The 27,078-nt window shown below is 46.7% G+C and overlaps 1 protein-coding gene across 4 annotated transcripts in view; it reads right to left on the bottom strand.

Annotated features, from left to right (window-relative positions):
- Window positions 1-2,033: 2,033 nt before the first annotated feature.
- Window positions 2,034-27,078, bottom strand: part of PLCD1 (phospholipase C delta 1) — an 88,842-nt gene continuing 63,797 nt past the window's right edge. For all 4 annotated transcript variants that reach the window (XM_006120569.4, XM_006120570.5, XM_089776804.1 and 1 more), the window contains 8 exons: window positions 26,648-26,797; window positions 17,964-18,131; window positions 15,851-16,007; window positions 13,727-13,843; window positions 11,493-11,671; window positions 10,941-11,073; window positions 4,917-5,066; window positions 2,034-3,246 (listed from right to left, as the gene is read on the bottom strand). In XM_006120569.4, coding sequence (XP_006120631.4) covers window positions 3,155-3,246; window positions 4,917-5,066; window positions 10,941-11,073; window positions 11,493-11,671; window positions 13,727-13,843; window positions 15,851-16,007; window positions 17,964-18,131; window positions 26,648-26,797 — 1,146 coding nt within the window. In that variant the 3' untranslated portion in view covers window positions 2,034-3,154. The remainder of the gene's footprint in view (window positions 3,247-4,916; window positions 5,067-10,940; window positions 11,074-11,492; window positions 11,672-13,726; window positions 13,844-15,850; window positions 16,008-17,963; window positions 18,132-26,647; window positions 26,798-27,078) is intronic.

Genomic DNA, 27,078 nt, shown 5'->3' with positions numbered 1-27,078 from the left:
TCTAGCCTATTAGCATGTGTGGAAATTTCCAGTCCTGTTGATAAAGCCAGGACTGTTGTCAAAAGCCCAAAGGGGGCTAGAGTGGGTGCATATGGTAAGAATAGGTGTACATCAGAATCAGGAAACCTGTTAAATAACCAGTGGAACCACGCTGAGATGCTAAAAGAGCGCTCAAAGACAATACGGTCATTGCGGAGAAACTCATTGCATGCGTCAGGCTTCACAGCTGAGGGTACTAGGGCGATTCCCAAACCTGAGCCATTCTTCTTAGGTAACGAATCTGAGGAATTGTCCCAGATTGAGACGTCCTTAGAGGAGGTTTTGGAACAAATTGATAAACTTAGCAGGAACAAGTCACCGGGACAGATGGCATGCACCCAAGAGTTCTGAAAGAACTCATATGGGAAACTGCGGAAGGCTGGAGGATACAAAACACAAAGAAACTCACGGAGCACAGGAATAGGGGCCTACCACCCTCCCCTTGCACCGACAAAGCATTGTCAGCTCATGGCACTGTACACCAAAGGGAAAGCCTCATGATCCTTCTTTTTACAGATGAGAGACTGAGGCACAGAGAGGGCACAAGGTTTCCCATGAGGCACGACCACAACCCATCACAACCACACCCAGCACCAGTACATTACTCGCCCCCCCTTCCCCATCCCCCAACAGGAGCTGCTGCCTCATTTGCTGTGGCACAGGGAAGCAATTGCCCCTCCCAGCCCTTGGTTCCAATCTGTACTTCAAGGTAGCTGCTTTGTTTCCATTTTGACATGACAGAGAGGCAACGGGGCCAAATTCGAGGGGGGCTGTAGCAGGTTGCAAAGCCGCTCACTCAGATTTGGCTTGGCAAACTGTTGGTCTCAGGAGAGAGGGGAACCCATGCCAAATGCACAGCCCCAACCTGGGCATGACAGGCCAGCTTGGGCATCCTCTGGCCAGCTAAACAGAGAGTAGCAGCAGCAGGCTGGGCCGGTGCTGAGTGAAGAGAAAGCAGGGATGCTGCCGACCAGCTATTAGTGAGCTACGCTTTATCCTCCCCTCCCCTCTCCCTTGCCCCAGGTTGCCACCAGCCCCCCACAAGCAGCTACAGCCTCAGCAGGAAGGGAAAGCAGGGACAGCTGCGGCTTTGTATCTGTACGTGTCCCCCCCCCCCCGCCCCAGACCAGCACTCCTGACCAGCACTCCTGGCCCCCAGCAGTTACACAGGACCTGCCCGGAGCTCTCTGAGGTAAAACCCAATGGTTGGCTGCCAGTCAATAACAAATCCATGTGCTACAGGACACCGGCATGGGCACCCTGCTCTATCAGTTTCAGAAACAAAGCTAAAAGATAAGATTATACTGTGGAGAGATTTATGTGCAGCTAAGGTGTGTCCTCTTGACTGCAGCCAGACTATAAAAATGAATAGTGCATCTCTTCCCAAGGACAGTTTAGTAACCCACTAGGGAAAATGCAGTGTGCTCTCAGTGTGCGAATACATGTGAGCCGAGTGACTAAAGCAGTTAGCGCTTGTAGCAATATACTACATTTGTAGCAAATAAGGGTAAGCTAAAATATATCCAACCTGCCTGTACTGCTGTTGCTAGCACGTGTGCTCCTTTAGCTGCTAGTAACTAATTTAAAGGGTTTAACTGGGCATTTCTAATGATTGTACACAAATTCTAAGTCCCCAAGCAACGATTAAATGGTTAATGGTAAAGAACACCAGCCAGCAGCAGTGTACAGAAGAAAGGTTGGCATATTGGATAGCAAATACTGCAGCAAAATGCATCTGCCAGCTAGTGATTAGAAGGGTTCTATTGTGTTGGTGCAAGGTCATTAATCTGGGCTATTTGGGGCAAGGGAACGTGGGAGGAGTGAATGGAACAGGCACTGACATCTTTCCTTCATCCTATTGCTTTGTGCCTCTGTCATGCATGAGAAAGAAGTGAAACTGACTAAATATGGGGAATGAAACAGACAAGACTTACACATTCTTCTGGGAGTGCATTACAAAAAGTAACAAAAATGAGGATAAAAGATAAATCAGATATTTTTCAGAATTCTGACTTTTTAATAGTCTGAAGTATGATCAGTAACACAAGTGAGGACAATTTCTGAAAATATATTATTTTCTCTCTAACATTACTCCTCTAACAAAACAACTCACACACCTTTCAACATAAATACTTTGTTCATTTTTAGTGAGCCTGTTACCTATTTTTACTGTGCTTTGATATTCGGTTCTACCCAGTGACATTATAAACAGATAAACGTTTACAATTATTCTTTCTACTGGATTTTCCTCAGAGTCTCCTTATTAGAAAAAAACGTTTTTCCATAAAAACTGAAAACGTCTTACATTGTGTATTAAAAAACAACAAGCTTCCATACATTTAATACACTTACACTGTCTTCTGGGAAATTAATTCTCTTTGGTCGTAAATGGGTTTCAACCTGGGTTAAAAAAGAATTCTCCCACTTGAAACGTCTTCTTTCCTTTGAAGAATGAGACTCAGCATTGTTCATGCTGAATGCAAATTGACTTCAAGAACTATGTAGATCAGTGGAGTAGTGTTAATGTATTTTTCATTATTTACAAAATAAAAGTGATCTTTGTAGTGTAGCTTTTTCTACTGTAGTAAAGAGGACAGCGCTGTGTGTCAAATTAGGATTTAAAAGAGTGGAGTATGGGCATCATCTGAAGCCAGCAGTATCTGAACACTGGCCTTTGGATCAGGGCTTATTTGCTTATACAAAGTTTGGATGTGCATCTTTACAATGACAAAGACGCCAGGGTTACCTCTGCCCCACAGTGACCAAACAGAAAACCCTTAACGAAATCCAAAATCCATTAAAAAACCCTAAACTGCTCTATAAAAACTAGAGTAAAAATAGTAAGAATTACAATTCATTAAAAATCAAACTGTATTGAATATTCTAACAAAAATTTCAACAGCAATGTCAGAATATTTTCAGCATACTCAACAGAGGGTGCAAACACAATAAAGGGTATTTTTAACAGCGTGGGAATGCACTGACATACCACTTTCAAGCCCTAAGAAGGCATTGGGAATTGCATAGAATATGGCTGAGGGCAGATTTTGGTCTCCAGATTCATTTTTAGCATGTAGCAGTGTCCATTGATTCTTGAAAGATGGATTCTTCTGCTCTAATTAGCGTCCAGAATATTGATGTGCACAAAAAGCATGGCTGATGGGTAGGGGTCCCCATTCTTGGTCAAAAGATGAATGTGGCGATAGCCTGGAAGGAGGAAATACACAGACATGGATGTTTAGTTTCAAGCACCACAGTATGTGGTGAAGTATCACACACAACACCATGGGAGAGGATGTAAAAACGTGGGAGCGCAGCTCATTTTTTAATACTCGGAGATAGGGGCATTTCTACTGCAATGGCTGTGCCAAGTCACTTCCATTTCCTATGCCTGAATATTCTCCTTCCTTGACCTTTAATTTGGGCCCTACAGAAGAAGTACAATAATGCTCTGTATTAGGGTAGAATACAGTGATATGGTCCCACAATTATACTTTACATCCCTTCTGCAGCCCCTTCCATCTGAAGATCTCAAAGCTCTTGTCAAACATTAGATATTCAGTGAACACATTGGCTGTGTCTAGACTGGCCAGTTGTTCCGGAAAATCAGCCACTTTTCCGGAAAAACTTGCCAGCTGTCTACACTGGCCGCTTGAATTTCCGCAAAAGCACTGACGATCTCATGTAAGAGTGTCAGTGTTCTTGCAGAAATACTATGCTGCTCCCGTTCAGGCAAAAGTCCTTTTGTGCAAAATTTTTGCGCAAAAGGGCCAGTGTAGACAGCTCAGATTTGTTTTCCGCAAAAAAATGGTAATCGGGGCTTTTTGGCGGAAAAGCGCATCTAGATTGGCACGGACGCGTTTCCGCAAAAAGTGCTTTTGCAGAAAAGCGTCCGTGCCAATCTAGACGCTCTGTTCCGAAAATGCTTTTAACGGAAAACTTGGTTTAACCAACTTGCCCAGTGTCACACAAGGCAGTAGGAGGGCCACAAATAAGAACCAGGAATCCTACTTCTGCCTCCCTGCCCATCACTGATTCCCTATAGATCCTACTCCATGAACAATAAAAGCTGATTTTCCCAAATGTCCCTATTTATCCAACCCTAATTGCAGTGGTTAACAAGTTGGTAGGAATACAATGGGCAGAGTTCAATTTCACCAGGAAACTGGGTGTGATCCCATCATGCTTACAACAGATCACTCACGACCAGTATTCCCGACAAGCTGGGCACTTGTGGGGCCGCTCAGAAAAGATTTCAGTGACACCCAGTTGATTAGCAGAGCGCCCACAGCTAGGTTTTGTTTCTGCTGGTGGTGCACATGCTTTGGTGCACATCACAAAGTTTATTCTGCACACGGATGGAAAAGATTAGCAGGAACAATGCTCATGACCACTAGCATTCAGCTTCTTGATGCTGCATTGTTCCTGCAACACCAGTGTCCGAGTGCCCTTGAGGTAGGCTCTGTTCCAACCCTGATGGAAGTGAGCTGCCTTCTGAAAAAACATCTCTGCTTGCAGTTACATCTGGCCTTTCCCAGGCAGGCTGACAGCATGTTGCAGTGCAGTGGCTCTGTTTCAGAATATGCTCAAACCACATCCTGTTTCCAGCTGCACGCATGCAAGTGAATCCACAGTGTGTGTTTGCCCAGCATCTTTGTTACAGTGTATTACTCTGGTCTCTTTAAGGGGCATCTCTGGAAGCCAGGCTACCTCTATCCTAACAAACGACGACTCAGTAAGTCAGTCACAGAATAAGTGGTCCCAGGGTGACAGCTGGTAGCGAAGGAAAAATCCAGGCTGTTAGCTGGTCCAGGGCACCACTTGTGAGCCGGTGTGGTTTGCTCTGACCATGGCCTGCTGCAGACAAAGCTCCTTACCTTGCTTTAGGCAGGTAAACGGGATGGTGTACTGTCCCATAAAGTCATTTTTGGTTGACGCATCATAGTCTTCCACCACAAAACGGACCAGAGCGAGCACAGGGACGTCAATGTCAAATCCAAACTCTTCGTCCCACTTCGGGTTAAACCCTGGGTAAGGAAGAAGAAAACAAAAATGGACTGGCTATGTTTAAATCAAGATGGGATTGTAGAAACCATTTCATATTTAGCTAGAAGCCATTCTGTATAACAAAAGCCATTTCAGTTTCTTGTGTCTGCATGTATACTAGAGGGAGTGAACTGGCCTTCACCGAGGTGGGGAGAAGCCAGAAGGATGTGCTATTGGAATGTGTTAATGAACTATTTTGAGCTGAAGCTCGAACTCCCTCTAAACCTGTTTCTTTCTCTGCTGATGATAATTCCTCTTTGAAGTTCTCTTTGATTTCTTGCCCTGACGTCAGACTTGTTTGGTTAAGGGTATAAAATACTAGGATTGATTGTATTAGCCAGCCTCACTGGGCCCGGCTCTGCTGGGACCACTTTTGGCTCACTTTGCTTTTATTGGCCAATACAACTGTCTGTTTAGCCATGTAAACTGAGTGAGGTCTTGCTGGGTGATAACTTGCAGCTGTGCTACAGCCTGAAACAAGAATTGCTGGGTGAAACTTTCTGACCTGCATTCTGCAGGAGGGTCAGAGGCCCAGATTTCACACTAGGAATCTATGAACATACTGGAACAATAGGAACCACACAATAATGCGTTTCCCCCCTCTCACACGGCATTGCTAATGATTGCGGAAACCCTTCCACAGTGAACGAGCTTGGAACTGTAAATTCCCATGAGGGAATACACAACATGGGTGCCTGTTGAGTGTTGACGTCAGTTAGGTTACCAAGGTGATCTGAAGGAACTTGTGCTGCTCAAGTATTCACTGAATTCACCCCAGGAAACCATGAGAGAAACCTGGAGGGGTAAGAGAAACTAACCCTCATTCATTCAGAATCCCCTGCCCACCTGTTTGTGAGCATGTGGCCCAACGATCTGGCCTAGCACAAATGGTGGTTTGGAGTGCGTCTGTTTAGAAGAAGCAGGATACTTCTCCAATGAGGCAGTGGATGGTTCAGATGCAAACTGCTGCTGAAGTTGTCCCATATGGGGCTAGGTCTGAGGAGGACAGGAAGAAATGCAACTGTTCAAGAGAACAGAAGGGCACACCAGGGGGAATTCAACAGGCCGGCCCTGCCGTCTTGATTCAGGCCAAGAGCCAACTGACTGACTCAGCAGTTTTGCCGGAAAGAGGATTAGGTCTCTGTCCAGCGGTTTATAGATTTTTACTGGGATTTCTTTTCTGCACACAGACCCCAGCACTTTGTCAGTCGTGACACAGACAGATCAGCTGCAGCTTTTATTTGACAGGCCCACTTGAACAGAAAAAGCTATTGACGTTTCATTCACCAGTTAGGTAAAAGAAACAAGCACGTCTGGACGGGATCACAAGTCATCTTCACGCTCCAGGGATAAAACAGTCTGGGGCTAAAAATCATCAGCTGTTCACGGAGAGGAGCCCTACCACAAGTGCAGCCCTGGACCCATCTACACCCGGCAAGTGGATTGAGATCCGGATCCGGAGTTCAAAACTGGCCCATCGAGTGGGAACAAAATCCCAGCTCAGAACAGGGGTACTTCTGGGGAGTCGCGCCATCCTCGCAGGACTGGCCAGTCTGGTTGTGAGGAACACATGAGGCACCTCTCTCTTGGATCCCTGGTCATGCCCAGCAACCAACTCAAATCGCACCTTAGGGCAGTTCCCAAATGTTTTGGGTTCAGGCTGTGAACATTACTGTTTGTTTGACTCAGGCCTCTGCTTCCATCCAGGAAATGCCAGGACGAAGGGCAGAGGCTGCTCTGAGCAATATCTCCAGCCCATGTGATCAATTGTCAAGGTCTGAGTCTGCCAGAGATGAGGGAGTGTGGCCAACTGCACGGGGGGGGGGGGGGGGGACGGGGACTGCCCAGTTCTGACACCGACTCACTGTCTCACCTTTAGTATGTCACTTAAGCTCCCTTGTGACCTGGGCCACATGTCTGTGCTGTGGAGTAAGAGGCACTATGAACACTGCTGAGTGCACTACGCAGACCTTGGCTGCCCAGACCCAGGAGCAAGTGGGTGGCGAGTAGCTTTGGCTCCACCCATAAAGCACTGAGCAGCACAACTGAGTGGGTGGGGGGAGGGTCTGAATGTGCTGCTGGTTTGGGTCTCAAGCACACTGCTATACCCCGAAAACTAGAGGGAAGCAGAAAGGGAATTGTACCCTGCCACAGGGCCATGCCAAAGGCACAATCCAGCCTTCAACCACTCTGGGTCTCACTTTCCACCTCTGTAACAAGGTGATACTGATGCCTGTGTAAAGCACTTGGCGATTTCTGGCTGAAGTAGATAATATGATCTAGACAGTACTTAATCCTGCCGTGAGGCCAAGGGCCTGGACTAGATGACCTCTCGAGGTCCCTTCCAGGCCTATGGTTCTATGACTGAGGACTTGTCTACACTAGCAACAAAACAGTGAGAGCATTTACACCGCAATGTGACTTTTGTCGGGAAAACCACCCAGTTTTGGCAACAAAAACCTTCCACCCCATGAGAGATTTTTGTCTTTTGCTCTCCCTTTATTGTCAACAAAGAGCCAGTGGGGACTCTGCTGTTTGTTCTATCCAGAGAACTGGCTTCTGCCAGTATCCCACAATGCATACCTTGCAGGCTGTGCTCAGTGTTTTGTGATCTCTGCTGCCCTGCAGGCATGTGCCCCTCCCCTTTCAAAGATGAATGAGCTGCTCCGTTAAAAGAACAAATTATTAGAATGCTTCTGTTCTGCCCTGCATTAGGAAAACAGCAGCAGGCAGACTGCTGCTTTAGGGGGAGTGCTGGAGAGACTGCTGAGTTGCTTTGACACAACAGGCATCCCAAGAAGTGCAGAGACCAGCTTTGCCTTCCCGCAACACTGCACTGTGGGATGTTCACCCACATTCCTTTGCTCTGTCTTTTGACAAAGTGCTGGCCATGTGACCAAGAAATGTTGACAATGGGAGGCAGAAAAACTGGTTTGACCAGTTTTTACTTTTGGCAACGTTTGCATGTTGTCAGCACTTTTGTTGCCAAACCGTCCCAGTGTAGACATAGCCTAACTAGTACTGAATTTTGGATGCTACTATGGAGCAAAGCTCTCATCTTTCTGACCTTCATTCATCCTGCCAATGCAGCAGAGGCCAGAACCCAAATCCTAGATTTGGGTGCTGATTGGATCTAAGGATGTTCAGGTCTGGGGCTTGGTTCAGCCTCCTTTCCGCTGGTGATGATAAAAAAAACCCACAAAATCAAAGCTAAGCATCTGACAAGGCAATAAATAAACCAATCAGATAAGAGGCAGCCACAAGCGACCTCCACTTCACAACAGAAGCCACATGCTCTCTCGCTCACCCTTTTGGTTACAAGTGGTTCAGAGGACAGTGGCACTGGGGGAGGCCTGCTCTAACAAAGCCAACAATGCACACACACCTGCAGGGCCCTGCATGCCCTGAGCATCCAATGAAGGCTTCAGGAGCTGAGAGCACTGCAGGACTGGGCCCCCAATTGTCCTGTCAGCCGCAGAGACATAATGGTTTGCTAGGGATCCTATTCACCGGGAGCACATTTGTGGTTAGTCCATTTTCAGCCCGAGGCTCAGAAGACAAAGACCAACTGGTCCTTTTAAGTAACACAAACCATAGAAAAAGCATGAGCTGGGATTCAAAAAGACCGACGTTTGGATTAAAAACCCTGAGAGTTTTTAAGAATAATAAAGCGGAGGTGCTTTTTCTTTGCTTTCTGGTTTGAGCACTTTAGGGCACCCTCGGGTCACCTCGTGAAGCTTTGGGTTGCAACTCCAAGGGCTCGGAAGCTTACTCGTTATTCATGAACGTCAAGACGAGAGACTCCCGTGATCACATCACAGCAAGGGCTGGGATCATGCAGAAAACCCGGCAAGGTTGCAAGATTTGCAGCAAAACGGTGAGCTGACATGCATGTAAATAAAGTGGCACACTCTGGGAGTTCTGCAGAGACAGGAGTCTCACTTTTTATGGACTCTCAACTAAATACTAAGCGCATGACTCCCATATGAACTCATAAGGAAGCCCTCATTTCACACCACCGTCCACATGGACATGTAAAGCATCTCTTTCCTGGGTGGGAGGAGGAGGAGGAATAGTGACGGATGTGATGTGTCTGCTCCAGAGAGCTCTACCTGGCTCCACAACCCTTTGAGCTAGGAACCACGCCCTGAAATGTTTTCACTGGGCATTATAATGACAGGTTTCAATATAAATATCCTCGTAGCTTGTTTACGGACAGCAGTTTCCTTGATGTCGCAAGACAGAGCAGCCCTAACAATCAACATCTAATCTACAGCATTCAGTCCATTCAGATTTTGTAGGAAGTCGAGATAGTTACTGACTGTTCCAGAGCGGACAGGCTTAGCTCCTCTTGTCACTGGGGGATTTTCTTGTGCAAAGCAATGGCTCAATACTGTATTTTAAGGCCCCCTCTATGGTAATAGCCTAATACTCAGAAATCCTGAGCAGTCCCAGCTCCAACTGAATATGCTCCCTGAGAGAGGACGTGTCCCGGCAAAGAGAGACATGCTCCTGTGGGTTAGATGCCCAAATACCTTTGAAGATCTGGACCTCCAGACCATGCAGTATAGAGCCCTTGATGGAATGGCGCTCCTATCAGGTTTCCAGCCCAAAGAGTGAGAATTGCACATTTGGAATTCCTATCCCATTTCATAAATACCCCTGCCAGTAAACTCCCTGAAGTGAGTGGGAGCTGGGATACGCAGCAGCTCTGTAGATCCAGAACTTGTGATTTTTTTTTATGCTCAGTTCAGAATTAGGTGAGGAGGTTACCAACATGGTTCTAAACCCACAGACATGTGAACAAAAGGAAACAGACAGAAATGTTTGGAGCGAGGCCACAATTTTACTAGCTATGGTCTAAAACAGGATGGAGGGAAAGGGAAACACTGATAGCCCTGCGGAAAATGTACTTGGGGTTGAGATGCCCTTGGCATTGATTGTTGATTGCATACCCTCATGTAACGTGTGTGTGTGTTGGGGGCAGCTTATTTCCCTGTCTCTGAAGAATGTGTATGTTCATTTGTCAGCTGTGTACTGCCCAGATCAGTCTCGAAGGAGAGGAATTCAAGTTATTTTCCATTTCAGGTTTTTATATGGATCTGATCGGCACTAATGAGCCATCCTCAGAACAGCCTGTCAAGAGAGAAGTATTATTGTCTCCATTTTGCTGATGGACAATTGCATGTGGGGAGAATAAGTGAGTCACCCAAGGTCACAGAGGAAGTGTGTGGCAGAGCATGAATTGAACCCAGATCTCCAAAGTCACAGTCTGTAACCCAAGGCCTTTCATCCTTCCTCCTGGACACCTAGGATGTGTGAGAGTTTAGCACGGGTGAAAGGTGTCAGTTTGGCTTCTCTGGGGAATTAAGCCCGGTATTTATCCACAGGATAGGTACACACTTTGATGGGACAGGGCAGGAACATTTTCAAGGTTTGAGAGCTGGCTCCAAAGGACATGCCAAGCCCTCCAGAGGGAATTTCTTTCTTTCTGAAAAGCTACTGATGCCTGAGCTCAAGAAAAATGAATCCATGGAATTACTTTGGATTTGTACCAGCGTCAGTGAGCCCAGGATCTGGCCCACTGACCAAAGCCAAGAGCATAGGGGAACATGACAGCAGTCCCAGATCAGTTATCTACTGCTCTGTGTCGCGAGCTGTGACACCTGCCAGTGGGACATGAGGGTGAGTTAGGGGAGGTGGCGTTTAGCCTTTGATGGGTGTCACCACAGGAAAGCAGGCTGGGATGTGACTTACACTAACTGACTTGCATATCGCATGGAACCATGCCAGCATGGCCTGGGGACACTCTGGTGCAGCGTCAAGCAGAGCTACAAAGCAGAAATCCCTCTTACCGTTGTTTTCAATGACTTTGGTTTGTTTTTTGCCATTGTCCCGCTGGACCCCATGGATCTCGACCGTCACCCTCGGATCCACGATAGAGTTTTTGCTTTTGTTCACCTTGGGCAGCTGCTGGCCGGAGATGATCTGCAGAGGAAGCAGAGGGGACAGATCACACCATCAGGAGGAGAGCTGAGTTGCAAAAGAGACATCTCTTTTCTCAAGGCAATGGTGCGTCTGGCCGCGGTTCTCTCAAAACCTGGATCCTGACGCCAGCCCCTGACGCTTCAGGGAAAGGGCCACAATTTCTCAGTCAACTGCGTGATGCTTCCCCAGGCATGGCAAGGGGCAGGGAGAAGGAATTCCTTATGGATCCCTGCTGATGAGCAAGGTTCCCTCTAATTTTTTCCATCCACATGCAGAATAATTTTTTCCATCCACACGCTGCTGGCTGTGAATCGGGACATGAAGGTACTTCTCAGTGTGGGCAGAGGTGGCAGAATTTAGATCTCTAGAAGCACATGAAGTTGGCATTGCTGTTACAGTTTTCTTATTCCAATTCTTACTTTTATCTGGAGTTTCTTCCGTGTCCACCAGGCTCCTTCTGTGATGGATTTTGGATTGAATTTGGATTGCTTGTCCCGAAGAAAGTCTGGCTTTAGGACATACCCAGAAAATCCATTGTCCTGGAATCGGCCTTGGTAAACATCCATTTCTGGGCCTGGCGTCTGGAAATTCAAGGCAACTGGAACAAAAAAATAAATAAAACAAAATTAACTTTCTTATAAGCCCACACGGGTGGTTTTACACTGATTTTTTTCATGCAATACAACTGCCTTCATGCATATAAAGTTTTGCCTTTGTGATCTGCAGCACACTAGTAATAAACCGTGCTTTCTACAGCACTTTTCACCTGAGAATTTCAGATTTTAAACCCAAAAAGGACCATCCTGACCACCTTGCCTTACCTGTATTACACAGGCCAGAGAATTTCACCCTGTTTTTCCTTAACTGAGATTATAACAACAGGTTGAAATGGAGTGTAACTTTTAGAAAAGACATTCAATAGTGGTTAAAAGACTTCAAGTGTGGAAGAACCCTAGATAAGTTGTTTCAATGACTAATTAACCTCATGACAAACAACTTTTCTCGGTCCTACTCTGAGGGCAAAGGACTGGACTTGATGGCCTCTCGAGGTGCCTTCCAGTTTGAATTCTGTGATTCTATTATTCCAGTCTGAATCCATCCAGCTTGAATTTTCAGCCATTGGAAATTGTTAGGCCTTTGCTAGATCCAGAAGCTCTCTATTTTTGAAATCTCCATGTAGGACGTACTTAGATCCAAATCTTCAATCATTTAGACAACTATACACCTTTGGGGATCAGAGCCTCAGCCTGATCAAATCACCTCTCAACATGCTCTTGGCTAGACTAAAGAGACTGAACTTCTTTACTCTCTCACTATGCAGCCTGTTTTCCATACCTCAAATCATTGTTGTAGCTCTTTTCTGAGCCCCTCGCCAGGGTATCAACACCTTTTCTGAAGTGTGTACCCCAGAACAGGACACTGTATCGAGTTAGTGGTCTCACAAGTGCTGTATACAGAGGAAATATCACTCTCCTACTCCCACTCAATATTCCTTTGCTTAAACAGCAGAGGATTGTGTTAACCCTCCTTTCCACCACACGTTCAATTGGTTTTCCACCATGACCTAAGTGCCCTACAAAAGTTAAATACAAAAAATGATCCACTTATTCATGCCTCTATTTTTTTCCAACCAATAAATAAACCACAAATACATGCAAAACGATTCCAGAGAGAGATGTGGAGGCTCCGCATTTCTGAAAATCTTGCCCACTTCCTCGGGTACCCAAATACGGATGTAGGTGCCTAATTTTCAACACTCAAATTTCAGAGTGTTGATCTCAGTGAATTCTCCACAGTCACAGCAGCTGTCAAGAACAGAACCCAGAATGCCAGACTCTCAGTTGTATTCTGTAACTATTGGACCATGAGTATTTCATAGTAGCTTCACGGATCCCTTGTTTTCGCAGTACGTTTCTGAAACAGTCCTATCTCCTCAAAGTTTCAGCGTTCTGGGAATTTTAAAAGATTGCTATTTTGTGTTAGCTGGCAAGTTCTTGGTCCAGCTGTAACAGATGTAAGGCACAGACAGTGAGCTAAATCATTGCTTTGCTTATTCACCTGCTGAAGCACCTTATTCTGCCGTACTTTAGTGCTCCACTACTATAGACCTTGATGCCTTCTAGCGCATTTCCCAACCTATTTGATACCAGGGACTGGTTGGCTGGCTTCCTAAAGCATGTCAAGGAGATCTTAGAAACTCATGCCAGACTGTAGACCACTCATTGAGAAATGATGATCTCATGGTTAGACATGGAACACACAATTATGTTGCATATGTTACACTCAGAATACAGGAAGCAGCTACAGAAAATGAGGATGTGTGGCCCCTTTATAGTTCCCGCATAGCCCTGGGATGCAGGAGATCTAAGTTCATTCTTGGCTAGCCACAGTTTTCAGTCTGGCCTTGGGCGAGCATTGCCTGTCTCTCAGTTCCCACATTTGTTAAACATGAATAACAAGAGGCCACAATCTCACAGACAACTAACAACTCATGGCAGATATTAATCTGGGCGAGCAGGCTGATCTGCCTCCATGCGCATTCGGTGCTTAGCCTCTCTCCAGGGACAGAGGCCATACACAGGTCAGTTAAATACTAACAACATACTAACATCAGGGTCTGATTTGCAACCCAGTGGCTTTCAATTGCACTTACCAATCTGACAACCAACGTTCCACAAGTCAACTGGACTGTAGTTGGAAGAATCCGTCCTCCAGCCAGCAGGATAGATCCGACTCAAATGCCTCATGTTGTAATGAATAAAACTGGTTCCTAGAGAAACAGACACAAAGTTGCTTTTGAGTGATTTGTATTGTTTCGATTTCTTTTTAATGCTATGCAGCTCCTCCACTGGTCATCCTAGCCTGTGTTTTAACTTTGCGCATTACACTTGTGATACACCAGGGTACACACCAGACTCCATAAGCCCACACCCTGTAACCTGGGGTTCCCTTTACTCCACCTTGCTGCTGTAGCCTCCAATTCGGACAGGGTCCAATATGTCAGTCGCTCACTGGCTCTTACCAGTCTGATTATATGGCAGGGTGATTCCAACATCACCCCCCTCCTGGATTTCCCCCCAAAAATGTATGTTCTCTACTGCCCAGCCCTTACCAGTACTGCACGTACATTCTGGGTCCATTGCACCTTTATAGACACTTAATTTTTTACTCCAAATGAATGTACCTCGACGTCCAGCTTGAGCACACTGGATTAGATAAACCATTAACAACAAAAAGAGAGTTTCTGAGTGCAAGTAATGAGGCATCCATGTCATGGCTACAAAGAAAATAAAGATAAAACATTTACTGGTGCCTAACTTAAACTCCATGGGATTCAAAGCAAAGCTCTCACCAGTCACCACATGCTTCCAGCAGCAGTATTGACAAACTCTGTAGCTCAGCACCCTTCCCACAGCTGCCTCCTTTGTCTTTTCAGGTGCAGCAAATGGGAATGGAATTGGGAGGGGGAAGGGAGAAGGAGAGAGGAGTGCTTTGCAGTGTTTGTCCCTTCTTTTTATAGTTTCAGTCCCTTGCTTTAAAAACATTGCCAGCTGGGACCCAGGACACAAAGAGCATATGTAGAAGAATATTCCCTGCTTGGTTTTTTCACCTGTTTAAACATCCTTTGCTGTCCCTCCCTATTTGATGATCCAATTTACTGCTTAAACGCAAACTGAGGCAAGCACACAACAGTTCTGACTGGCCAAAGCTGTGGGCTTGGGAACGTGTGTTAATAACATCATGCACAGCCAAAGAGAACAAATATTTTAGCTGACTCTTCATCCACGTTTTATCACCAATATGGTGGTGATCACACCAGAGTGGATGCTCATTCAATATGTAATTTGAACCCTCACCCAAATCTGCCATCACTTTGTATACAGTTCCCATCCGAATCACCACTGCTGGGAGCTAGAGCAGAGTGAGTATTTGGATTTTTCAGTGAAGTGGTTCTGCCTTGAATACTACAGCAGATGAGTTTCCTGGCAGGAATATTGAAACAGGGAACATTCACAGGAGACAAGTTCAAAGAGAAACTCTCCACACAAGACACTTGATTCTGAGAGTTAAACTCATCCAATCAGGCAAAAGAAACAGACTGTGTGGCCTATGCCTCCATTTAAAACAGCTTGAACACCATGTGCCATAAAGACAACATTTCTGCTCCCACGAAGTGCTAAAGAGATATTAACGGAGCAGGAAGTTCTACAGTCCAGTACAAGAAGACATCATAATAAATCCGTGCCCATGCGGCTTCAACTAGGTGCGATGCTCTGTGGACGTATTCACTATAGAGCCTATGAAATCAAGTCGTGAGACATAGCTGAAATAATTCTGTCCATGGTAGTGCATACGTTGCACACACACACACAAAATTCAGTACCTTACAATAGCTATTTAAGATTTTTACTATCATGATTAAGGAGTGTAAAAGGCTACGGCTAAAATATCTCAAGGTAGCAGTTATGAACTTGAAAAGATCAAGAGATGCAGGGAGTATCCTGAAAAGCAGCACAAATATTTAATGCCGGGAAGGCAGGAAAAGTTCAATTTATATTTAAAAAGACAGTGCTGCATTGTTCTTAGGCTCTATGGTGCTACTGCTACTGTAGGAGAAGGCTCTCCATTTCTGCACCTCTTCCTTTAAAAGTGAATCTTCGCATGGAAACACTGGAGAATGAAGCGAGCACCGAATGCGTGGGTTCCCAGATGGGTGGGGGAGGGGTTGACAAGGAGGGGACTAGCAAACCCTGCTGAGAAGGTCGGAGGCACGTACCAAACTCCTGCGCCAGTTTCTGAGCTTTGCTCTCGGTGAAGGACGACATCTCATAGAAGGGGCGGGGAGAGGTGATGCTGTCAAAGCCATGGAAGTGGACACTCTTGCAGTAGATGACAATGTCCGATAACTCCTTGGCCAGCTTTAATGTGGCAGTCTGGAGACAAGAAAGCAACAGGTTTGGCCTTTCTTCCACACGCCCCTTCACAACTGTGCATGATACCCACCCCTCACTCCTGTCTCCTTCGCTGGTGGATCAATCCCTCAGTTTTTAACCCCCAGAACTTTTCCTGTAGCTGGGCTGTACCCAGCTTCCCCTCCTCTCAGGACAGGTTGCTTTGGATGCTGAGCACATTCACTGGCAGATTCCCAGTTGCACTTTTGGTCGAGGTAAGTCGTACTACAGTTAAGAAAAGCCTCGGCATGGCCGAGGGATTGGCGGTGCACCCATTTGCATGCTGTTCCCCAGCTCTGGCTCACAGGCTGCAAGTGCAGGAGCTCTGGGAAAGCTCTGGGCTGTGCATGTGAGCTCTAAACTGGGTTTCATGCAGCAGCTGCTTCGCCAGCCAACTCCCATTACTGCCTGGTGTCACAGCATGATGGACTGCCCCATTGTGCAGGTGGAACGTCCTATGCACAGCTTTCTGCGGCACAGAGCCAAACACATTTGGGCTCCACAGCCTTCGGCTCCAACCCTCAGACTTTTCAATTGAGTCTTAGAAATTCATTGTCTTGGGGTCTTCCGCCTGGCTGGGACTAAGGGAACAGAGGGGGCAAGGTTTCTGGCTCCAAAGAGCATGGAGATCTTCATTGCAAGACAGATGGGTTCTGATTTTGTCATGTGACTGTGGAGTTCTAGAATGTAAACGGTAGCAACAATGATTTGCATATGGTGACATCATTGCAATGAGTCTTATACCAAGTGTGACACATGGCCAGAAAAAGGTGATGCGCCCTGCAGGCTAAATGACCCAGAATCACCCTGTACAGACAGGTTAGAAAAGTGTGTGAACAGTAATTAGGGCCATTAGGGCCTGGATTGTTAGAGAACTGGAAGTGATACTTATTGTATGTGTGTTAGATGTTAGCCATGTAAACAGACAGTGCCTATCTGTCACTATAGCTAGACATAAACATAATAATATCACTGTATGCATCTCTCTTTGAAATGTACAACAAATCTCCTGAGAGTGGTGAAAAACAGACTACTGCCTTATGTTAATCTGTATAGCTAATTACCAGTGATGCTTAGGAAACAGGCCTATTTCAAAATGTCTGTAATTGCCTGTTGTTCCTCTAAGGACTCCAAGCATTCAAGGAAGGCCTGGAACTATATAAGAATGTCTGGGGTCCTGATTCTTTTTATCTCAGATCTGCCTGATGCTTCAACCTTTGGAAACTAGGATAAACATGTACTATGATGGACCAAATCCAAAGCAGGTGTTCATCGATGTTTTACACCCATAATGAATCTGGTCCATGGTGCATAGGGACATTCACATCCACCCAGAGTCTGGGAGGGTGCATCTACACTGTACCGTTATTCTGAAATAAGAATGCGAGCGTTTACACAGCCATTCCATTATTTCAAAATAATTTCAAAACAATGGGCGGCTTATTCTGAAATCTATAAACTTCATTCTACAAGAAATAACGCCTATTCCGAAAGAGCTATTTCAAAATAAGCGTGCAGGGTAGACGTACCTGGAGAGATCAATGGTCTAAAACAAAGGGCCAAGTTCTGTTCCTGGATGCTTCAATAAATAATGTACATGTGTCTAAGAGCAGAGCTTTCAAAAGCTGTGCTCAAGTCTAGGGAAGGACCAAGATTCTTCAAGTTTGGTCCTGCCTAGCATGAACAGATCAAACCATGCCCCTTGGTGTACATCAGCAGAGCTTCATTGGAGCAAGACTAATTCATACCAGTTGAGGACCTGGTTCCATATTAGAAAGTGGGTTTGTTGGACCTACACCACGTTCAACGCTCCATATAGAAGGGTCTAGTTTTCACCGCCCTACGGTGGATGCCAGAACTGCCAGGCAACTAGCTTATGGCCTTTCCCACTCCACATAATTTCCCCCCCTTTATGATTTGACCAGAGCTTTGACTTACTGTCCTCTTCTGCTCTACCTCCTTCTTCACAAACTCATCTTCCATTTCAGCTGCTTCATCCTCATCGGAGACATCTTCAGCCTCTATGCCACTGTTCCTGTTCGTCCCTATGGTGTCCTCCAGCTTGTTCAACTTCTTTCCCTTCACAAGGATCTTCCCCTTTAATTGCTGCAAAAGTAGTTTTGGCAAAAACAGGTGTAAGTCAGAGCAGAATCTGGCCTGATCCGTAAGAAATCAAAGGATGTTTGGCAAAGTCATGACCCATTTGAGCTTCACCAGTTGCTAGTTATTATGGAAAAGAATCCAGTTAATGGATACGGCCATCAGGCCCCCAAAGCTGAACCCTGCTTCCTGAAGTTACCAATATCTGAGATTTAAAAGAATTATAATCACCTCGCAGCCCATCTGCTAAAACCAACAATAAGAAAAGGTTCATGTCTCAATGCCCCAGATACTCAGCATGCTCCTTGAAACATGCAGCATGATCTATCTTAAATGACAGGTATAACTACGAGTTCCATTAGAGACCACAAAATTCTCCAACTGTTTTTAAAATATCCAACATGCTCCAGTGGTCACAGAACAATACGGGGAGTCAGGAGAAATGGGATCTATTTCGAGTTTTGTTAACACCTCGCAGTGTAACCTTACGTAAGTCACGACTTCAGCCTCTATTTTCCTATCTGTAAAATGTGGATAAAGAAACATACATGGCTTTGTAAATGGCTTGAGAGTCATGGCTGAAAAGTGCAATTATGCCAATAAGTGCCAGCAAGGATTTGGCTTAAGGATTCCAGGATTCCACATGATCACTATGCATTCGTCAGTATCTCGGACAATGTACAGGGCACAGCTTTGAATCTGTTCTGTGCTCAATCTCAAGGCGAACCCTGGCTTTGTAGCACATCTCGGGCTATGTCTAGACTGCAAGCCTCTTTCGAAAGAGGCTCTTCCGAAAGAGAGTGTCTAGACTGCACGTTGAACTTTCGAAAAAGCGGTTTGCTTTTTCGAAAGAAAGCATCCAGTGAGTCTGGATGCTCTCTTTCGAAGAAGCCCTATTTACATTGAAGAACGCCTTCTTTCGAAAGAGGAACTTTCGAAAGAAGGCGTTCTTCCTCGTGAAATGAGGTTTACCGCCATCGAAAGAAAAGCCGCGTTCTTTCAATTTAATTTCGAAAGAACGCGGCTTGAGTCTGGACGCAGGGGAAGTTTTTTCGGAAAAAGGCTACTTTTCCCGAAAAAAACCCTGAGTCTGGACACAGCCTCAGAGACAGAGTCTTTATAAGCAAAACGAAGAGGTTAGATGTCAGATCCACCGCTGGAGGAGGTCAGCATCCTCCAATACAGAAATGTCACTTTGCCCCAGCCGAGTAGCTAGCCCAAGACATTCAGTTTTTGCATTTCATGATTTATCAGAACCCACAAGAAGGTCCTGGGTGACTTGACCACAGTCTCCGAGCACCGACATAGGAGAGAGATTTCTAGAAAGCGTGTTAGGGTCCAATGCTGAAGCTAGATATGTTTAGATGAGACACAAGGGGCAAACAGTTAACAGTTCCAATGAACCACTGGAACTATTTACTTAGGGATGGGGTAGAATCTTCTTTACTTGGCGTCTTAAAACTAAGACTAGACTTCTCTTTAGAAGTTTTGCTCTGGCTCAAACAGAAGTGATGGGGATCGCTGTGTGACAGGGATCACTGTGTGACATCCTCTGGCCTGCGTTTCCTTGGAGGGCAGGCGAGAGGACCAGAATGGTCCCGTCTGGCTTTCCCGCGCATGAACTCCAGTCGCATGTGCTGCAGCTTGTTCCTTTTTCACTCCAGTGAGCTGGGATCTTCAAGAGCATGTAGCACTGGCCCAGCTCTGCTCCCAGCAAACACAGGAGGAGATGTGCCACTGACTCCTGTCTGTCGGAAAATCCCACCCACGGGCCACAGCGCTGTCCTTACCTTCCCCAGGAAAGATGGAATCTGTGAATTAACCGTTTTGGTTTTGTATGACACACACTCCTCCATTCATGAATCTCAATCTCAATCTCTCTCTCTCATACACACACACTCACACACACAAAGCACCCACAGTCTTCAGTGTATTTATATCTTAGAGGGGTAGCTCTGTTAGTCTGTAACTTTAAAAGCAATGGGTAGTCCTGAGGCACCTTAGAGACTAATCAAAATATATAGTATCATGAGCTTTCATGGGTAAACCCCACCTCGTCAGATGAACTGGAATGGAAATAACAGAAACCAAGAGCTATATATAACAGCAGAAGAAGTATCTGTCAAGTGTAGGACCTGTGTTAATGAGGCTAATTAAGTGGGCTGGATGTGTCCTGTACATAGCTTTTGATGTGGAAATGCAGATGTTAAAGGGACAGAAAATGGCTTTACTGGACAGTCTCTGTGACAAAGGATAAATGTACACAAATCAGACATCTGGGATGGTAACACAAACTGTAGGGGAACATTTTAACCTGCCTGGTCATTCAATCCAGGATTTAAAAGTAGCCATTCTTCTACAAAGGAATTTCACTAACCAATTACAAAGAGAGTCTGCAGAACTGCAGTTCATCTACAGATTTGACACCATTACCCTGCACTTGAACAAAGCCATTAACTGGTTGGTGCATTGCAAAGCCAATTTCTCCTCCCTTTAACATCTGCATTTCCACATTAAAAGCTATGTGTGGGACACATCCAGCCCACTTAATTAGCCTCATTTACACGAGTCCTACAATTGACAGGTAGTTCTTGTGCTGTTATATATATAACAACAGAAACCAAGGTCATACAGAAAGATTGTGATGTAGCAACGAATTGAGCCTGGGTCTCCTAAGTCCACAACTAGCGCTCTAACCACTGAACAATCCTGCCTCTATACGTCTGTGTGCTGTGATGGCAGGACAACAGTAAAGCTGTTGTTAGACAACAGCGCTGTCGTAAACCAGGGATCTTTTTAAAGCCGTTTCCAAAGAACATTAAATACTCTCTTTGCACATTGCACCGTGTCTCAGCAGAGACCAGCCTGACACGTTACAGTCGATTTTACTGGCCTTGCCACAAACTGTGGCTTAAACTGAAATTTGCCACTGGAACCTCATAAAGGAGCCGAGCTTCCTTTTTTATTAAGACACCACAAATCAGCTTTTTCCTTTGGAACAACTCCCCTGGCACTGAAAGCTGCCAACAGCGGGGTACCAATTACCAGGCAACATACAGCAGGAACAGACAGCACCTCTCCTCATTGGGGTATAGCTCACTCACACTGCTGGGGCCTTGAGGATTGTCACATCCTAGCCCCTCTGCTTCTTTGCTTAGGGAATAAAATAGCTGCATCCCCTTAGGGGTGTTACACGTTGGTCTAATTGCAGTTGCCGGAGTGTGTGTGCAGGTGTGGAAGGACTGTGGTATCATGTAGGTCAGGCTAAATGATCTGATGCCCCTTCCATTTCTCTGCATTCGCTTCAGGGTCCAGTTGAAAACCCCTTTTTTAGACACTCTCCATAGAGCTTCCCTCTTTTTACACCTTCCCTACTCCCAGCAGTACCTCAGCTTCCCCTATTCCTCTGTGTCCTTTCTTAAGACCTAGGCCCAGCAGGAAAAACTCAGCCCTGCTCAGAGGCCAAGGCACCACATACATCCCACTCAAACAGGATGATTTCTAGGTCTCATTCTGACACTCTAGTCTCCACAGGAGTGAACATAATCCCGCTAGTGCAAGAGCCTTCTTACATGCATATACTGGGCCCATCTTTCCTGTATCTACTGTATAGAAACACCACCTGCGTGGCGATTAGTTATTACTTCTCTGCCTTACTGGTACTGTATCTCTGTGATGCTGCCTTTTTATCCCAGAGCTCTCTAGGGAAGGGCACTTCCGGCACTTAGAGTCCCCCGCTGGCCCCAGGTTCCATGCAGCGCTTCTGCTTTGAAATGTACAAGAGCCCCATCGGGGACTCATACATTTCAAAGGTGGAACGCCACTGCTGCGCCCCTGCCCTCTCCCATGAAGCTGGAGCTAGGGAGAACTGGCTTTTAAGCCAGCTCCCCCCAGCACCTCCTTCCTCTGCCCCCTCACCCCCAGGCTGCCTCTTTCTGATAGAGGCAGCAAGGGGGGGGGGGGAAGCGACTAGTCGACTAGTGTGTCGACTATCCGATAAGCTTTTGTTTATCGGATAATCGAGTAATCGATTAGTCGTTTACATCCCTAATGTAGTCAGCGCCAAAAGTCGAATTAAACTATTTCAACTTCAGCTACTCAATTGACGTAGCTCAAGTTGCGTAGCTTGATTCGACTTTAGAGACATACTCTAAGGCTGCGTCTAGACTGGTATGGCTTTGCGCAGAAGCAGCCACTTTTGCGCAAAATCTTGCCGCCTGTCTACACTGGCCGCGAGTATTTGCGCAAGAACATTGACTGAGCAGAGCTGCTGGGCAGCCTGCTAAAAACTTTACTAGCCAGGGTGGGAGGGAGGGAAAAGCATGTAGTCTATAGCACTAACCTATACGCTTTTGCTTATCAGTTAATTGATGGTACTATTACATTCCTCCTTTGCACACACACCCCCTCCTGTCGGCAGGCCTGCGCGTAGACACACCCACAGTGGACCGGGGATTGCAGGAGATATGTACAACAATGGCGCTGACTCAGGCAGACTGTCTGACACTGAGTGAATCGAGCCCCGGGTAGGTGAGAGGGGTAGGAGGCCGCTCCATGGAGAGTGAGCCAGGGGTACAGCCACATGTCTTCCTGCGGGCCAGGAGGTGGACAGCAGCACTCTGGGCCCACCAGAGCACAGAGCAATGGCCTCAGAGGCAGCTACTGAGAAGGGAGATGTTGCAGGCAAGGTGAGAAACCCCTGGCTAAAGGTCTGAATGGTCAGAGTTAGGGTTAGGACGAAAGGCCTGTGAGGAGTCATTGGGTAAAGGCTAGAATGGCCAGGGTCTCACAAGAGCCATCCACGCTATCAATCCGGGGTGGTTTATAGGGCTCTTTAATATTTAACCCAACGGATTCCTCTAGAGCAGTGGTTTTCAAACTACAGGGAGAGGGGGGAGCCATCTGTCAGCAGGCCTCCCTGGCCAACCCCGGTGCACAGCTTAAGTGGTGCAGGAGCTTTTGCTGACCCTGAGGAATGAAGTGAATTGCCCCGGTGAGAGCAGGCAATGATGAGAATACCCAAGTCAGTAACTGTTTGCAGGATTAGGTCCTACACAGCAGGGTAATGTATTAGTGTGAATCTAAACTGTGTCCACTTCCCTTTTCCTGCAGGGGGGTCCATCTCTTTCAGCACTAAAACTCCCCAGTCAAAGGACTCCAACATGTGGGCTACGTCTACACTGGCACCCTTTTCCGGAAATGCTTAAAACGGAACAGTTTTCCGTTATAAGTATTTCCGGAAAAAGCGCGTCTACATTGGCAGGATGCTTTTCCGGAAAAGCACTTTTTCCGGAAAAGCGTCTGTGGCCAATGTAGACGCGCTTTTCCGGAAAAAAAACGCGATTGTCATTTTCGCGATCGGGGCTTTTTTGCGGAAAAGACTGCTGTGCTGTCTACACTGGCCCTTTTCCGGAACAGTTTTTCCAGAAAAGGACTTTTGCCCGAACGGGAGCAGCATAGTTTTTCAGGAAAAACACTGACAATTTTACAGTAGCTCGTCACTGCTTTTCCGGAAAAGCAAGCGGCCAGTGTAGACAGCTGGCAAGTTATTCTGGAAAAGCGGCTGCTTTTCCGGAATAAGTGGCCCAGTGTAGATTCAGCCGTGGTGTCTCTTGCTTTGCATTTTGTTTACAGCCTTCCAGCTGTTTGCTGGGGGTGGATTGCAAACAGAAAAGAAATGGACACACCATTTCCTAATAACAAATTCATTGTCCCCTCCTGCTTCCCTCTTTTCTAGGAAGTGGAAAATCAAGGAAGGTTTTTCTTTTTATGTATCAGTTAGAAATGAACATATTTTCTACAACAGTGACCAATTTGGTCTTGACACCAGATTCTACTGGGCACACATGTTAAGCAGATGGCAAAATAGTACAGGAGAAAAAAACATGAGGAATTATGTTTATACCACTATTTTTTCCTTAAAAAAAATGCTGACTTGACCAGGTACTCAAGCGATGTAAATCAGCACAGCTCCATTGACTTTAATGCAGCGATACTGATTTACCCCTTTGTCCATCGGAGGAGCCAGAGTGCTGATCAGACAGCTTCCAGGAAACAAAAATGTACAAAATGTTTGGTTTTTGTTTGGTTTATTATTTCCCGTTTTATTTTTTAATGATTGTTAAAGATTTGTTTATATATAGAAATGTATTATTGGGCTACAAAGCGTTAACAGCCCTCTGAGTTAACAGCAACTGCTGATTTCAGGACTTTGCACTGAGGGCAAACAAGGAGTCAGGACAGGGAAAGTCAGTAACAAGATCTCTCAAGGGCCTGCCTGTCCAGCTCACTAAAATCTGATTCAATCCCCAACCTTGGGGTGACTCCTATTCCTGCACTAGCCCTGGCACAGTGCTGAACTATGGAGTGCAATTCTTTTCCCTACTGCAAGGGTCCTAGTGGAGCAGCGGTGTTTTTATTAACAAAATAAAGCCCATGTGTTTATTACAGCAATGCCTAGGACCAGGACCACGTTTTGCGAAGCACTAGACAAAAACAGAGTCACTCTCCCAAATGACTTAAAACACAGCAGAACATGAAACATGCCAAATTCCTATGGTATTTTTGACTGCTTTTCTCCTCTGCTCACTCCCACACTGACTATCCGATTTTTCCCATCCACAAACTCCTCCCAACACTTTCTGGGCCAAGGAAGCTTTGAGCAAAAAGTTTTAAAAGGTCCTCGCTAATCCAAGGTCATTTTTGTCACTGTGTCTTTTCCTCCATGGGCTGGTGTTTTGGAATCGGGCCGAAGCGTCACAGAGCTGGCCAGATGCTCAGCTAGCACAGAATGGTGTTGGTGGCATCCAGGAGGCTACGCTGATTCACTCCCAGCAGAGCATCTGGCCAATTTTCTGCAACAGCACTAACAAGTTCAGACCAGTAGGGGATTATTAGCTGCATGGGTAGTAGCCAGCCAATGGCCCATAAGTGTCAGCTCCTTGAGTTACCTCCTCGTTCTGCTGGACCCCTCCCTCCGGCATCAGGTCTGGGGATCAGCTCCCCAAACTGCTGGGCCACACTGATATGCCAGGATCTCCAGACATGTGCACGGCCACCCAGTCTCTTCCCTCCTCACAATCCTGTGAGAACGCAGCCTCTGCCAGAGCCAGGCTCCTTACTCCCCTCCCAGCCACCGCTGCCCTCAGAATCCCCCCAGTAGGAAGACATGCAACACGACAGCCTGGTTTGCAGTTGCTTGCGCTGGTTTTCCCCATGCGCTCGGGGGTAGGGAAGGGGTACGGGAAATCCATGCAGCATGGCTGTCTCCCTTATGCTCTCCGCTCCCTAGGAACTGGCCAGAATCCTGACGGAGGATTCCAAGGGCAGCAGGGAGTAAGCCACTGAGACCTTTCTTCTTTCAGTACAAAGCGGTGCTTCCCCTCTGGCTTACAATCCAGCAGAGATCAACTCCCCCCAGTTCAGAAGCCTGGAGACAACTCACCCAGTCACTTCTCCCAAGAAGCTTGGCCCTCCCCGCCTACATACTGAAACTAAGTGTCCTGTGGACGTGAGATAATGGAAGATGATGTTAACCAAGTTCTGTGTATGGTGAGCGTATACAGAACAGACCTACAGTACCCAGCTGACTGGCTGAGACCTGTGGGAAAGCAATTGCTAACGGGGGGGGATGGGGGGGCAGCAGGTGAGTTATGGATGGCTACCTGCCATGTGATACCCGTCAGCCTGGGAAAGGGCCAAAATAATTCCCCTCTGCTCCAGGCCCCTGCCCTGCCTTCTCCCCCACCCCTGTCCTGTCTCAGGGCATAGCCAGCAGGGGGGGGGTATAGCCAGTAGTGAGGGTTTGTCCCCCCCCCCACCACTCATGAGCAGCAGAGCAACGTGGCCCCAGCTCACTCTGCTACCCCAGCTGCATGACTCTGTTTCCCTCCAGTGATTGCAGGCGTAACTGCCACCAGGCAGATTTGAACCTGGGACCTCAGCGTAGGAGCCTCTGCAGCTTGAGTGACAAAGCTAGCTGGCTCTGAGTTTAGGCTATAGAGCTCACTTGTTTTTATCTCTCACTGGAAGTGGTCTAAGTGCCACTCCATGGGACAGTGAACCACACCAGGTGTGTGGGTTGCACAGGGTCAGTCCTGCTCCCTCCCCCGAGTAGGCGCACTGGGAGAACAGAGCGAGCTGGGGCCACGTTGCTCCACTCCTCCTCTGCTGCGTGTGGGAAGGGGATGGGGGGCAGACCCCTTCTTTGGGCACCAGGCCCCCTCCACTAGCCCCTGGACCGTCCAAAGACTCTGGCCCTGCCAGCTGCTGGCTGGCCCCTTGGTCCTCCCACTCATAGTGTGGGGGTCATGTGCCTCCCCCCCGCACACACTATCCCTGTAACTGGCCTGAAGACATGGCCTGAGCTCCGCAAGTGGACCAGAAACTCCCCTGAGTTCCACAGAGCCTGTCATCAAGCGAGACTCCTCAGTGACTCTCCTTATCACAGTGAGTGATAGTACCCAAGTCCGGTAAGAGTATAGGCTGTGTAACAGCACACAAGGTGCTAACGTGGCACTCACCTCTGGCGAGGGGAAGTCTGATATATTCCCTTCAACGGGCATTACCAGCAGCATGTCCCCCAGGATCTGCTTCATGTGCTGCGCCATCATCTTCTGCTGCTCCAGGCTACAGTGGTTTTCCAAGGAAATGATTACTGGATATGGAGAGGTCTGCAGTAAGACAACAACCAACACACACTGTGGGTTAACACCTGGTCATCTCTTCCCTCTGTGTGTTACACAACCAACACACTGCTGCTAGCAGTTTTCAAAAAGCACGTTTCATTGGAAACCAGGGTGTTAACACAGCAGTACAGAGAGTTCAAAGACGCATTCACTTCACTACGGCACTATTTGGGTAGCCATCTACTGAAGCCTTCTGGGAAGAGTAATATAGAGCCTAGATAACTGAACAGGGAGAAAGGCTCCAGTGGTTCACACACCTTAAATAA

Source organism: Pelodiscus sinensis, chromosome 2 (genome assembly GCF_052426305.1).
Source record: "Pelodiscus sinensis isolate ZL-2025 chromosome 2, ASM5242630v1, whole genome shotgun sequence".
In the NCBI taxonomy this organism is placed as follows: domain Eukaryota; kingdom Metazoa; phylum Chordata; order Testudines; family Trionychidae; genus Pelodiscus; species Pelodiscus sinensis.
Note: the sequence above shows the minus strand (reverse complement) of the source record. Positions and strands in the feature narration are given on the sequence as shown.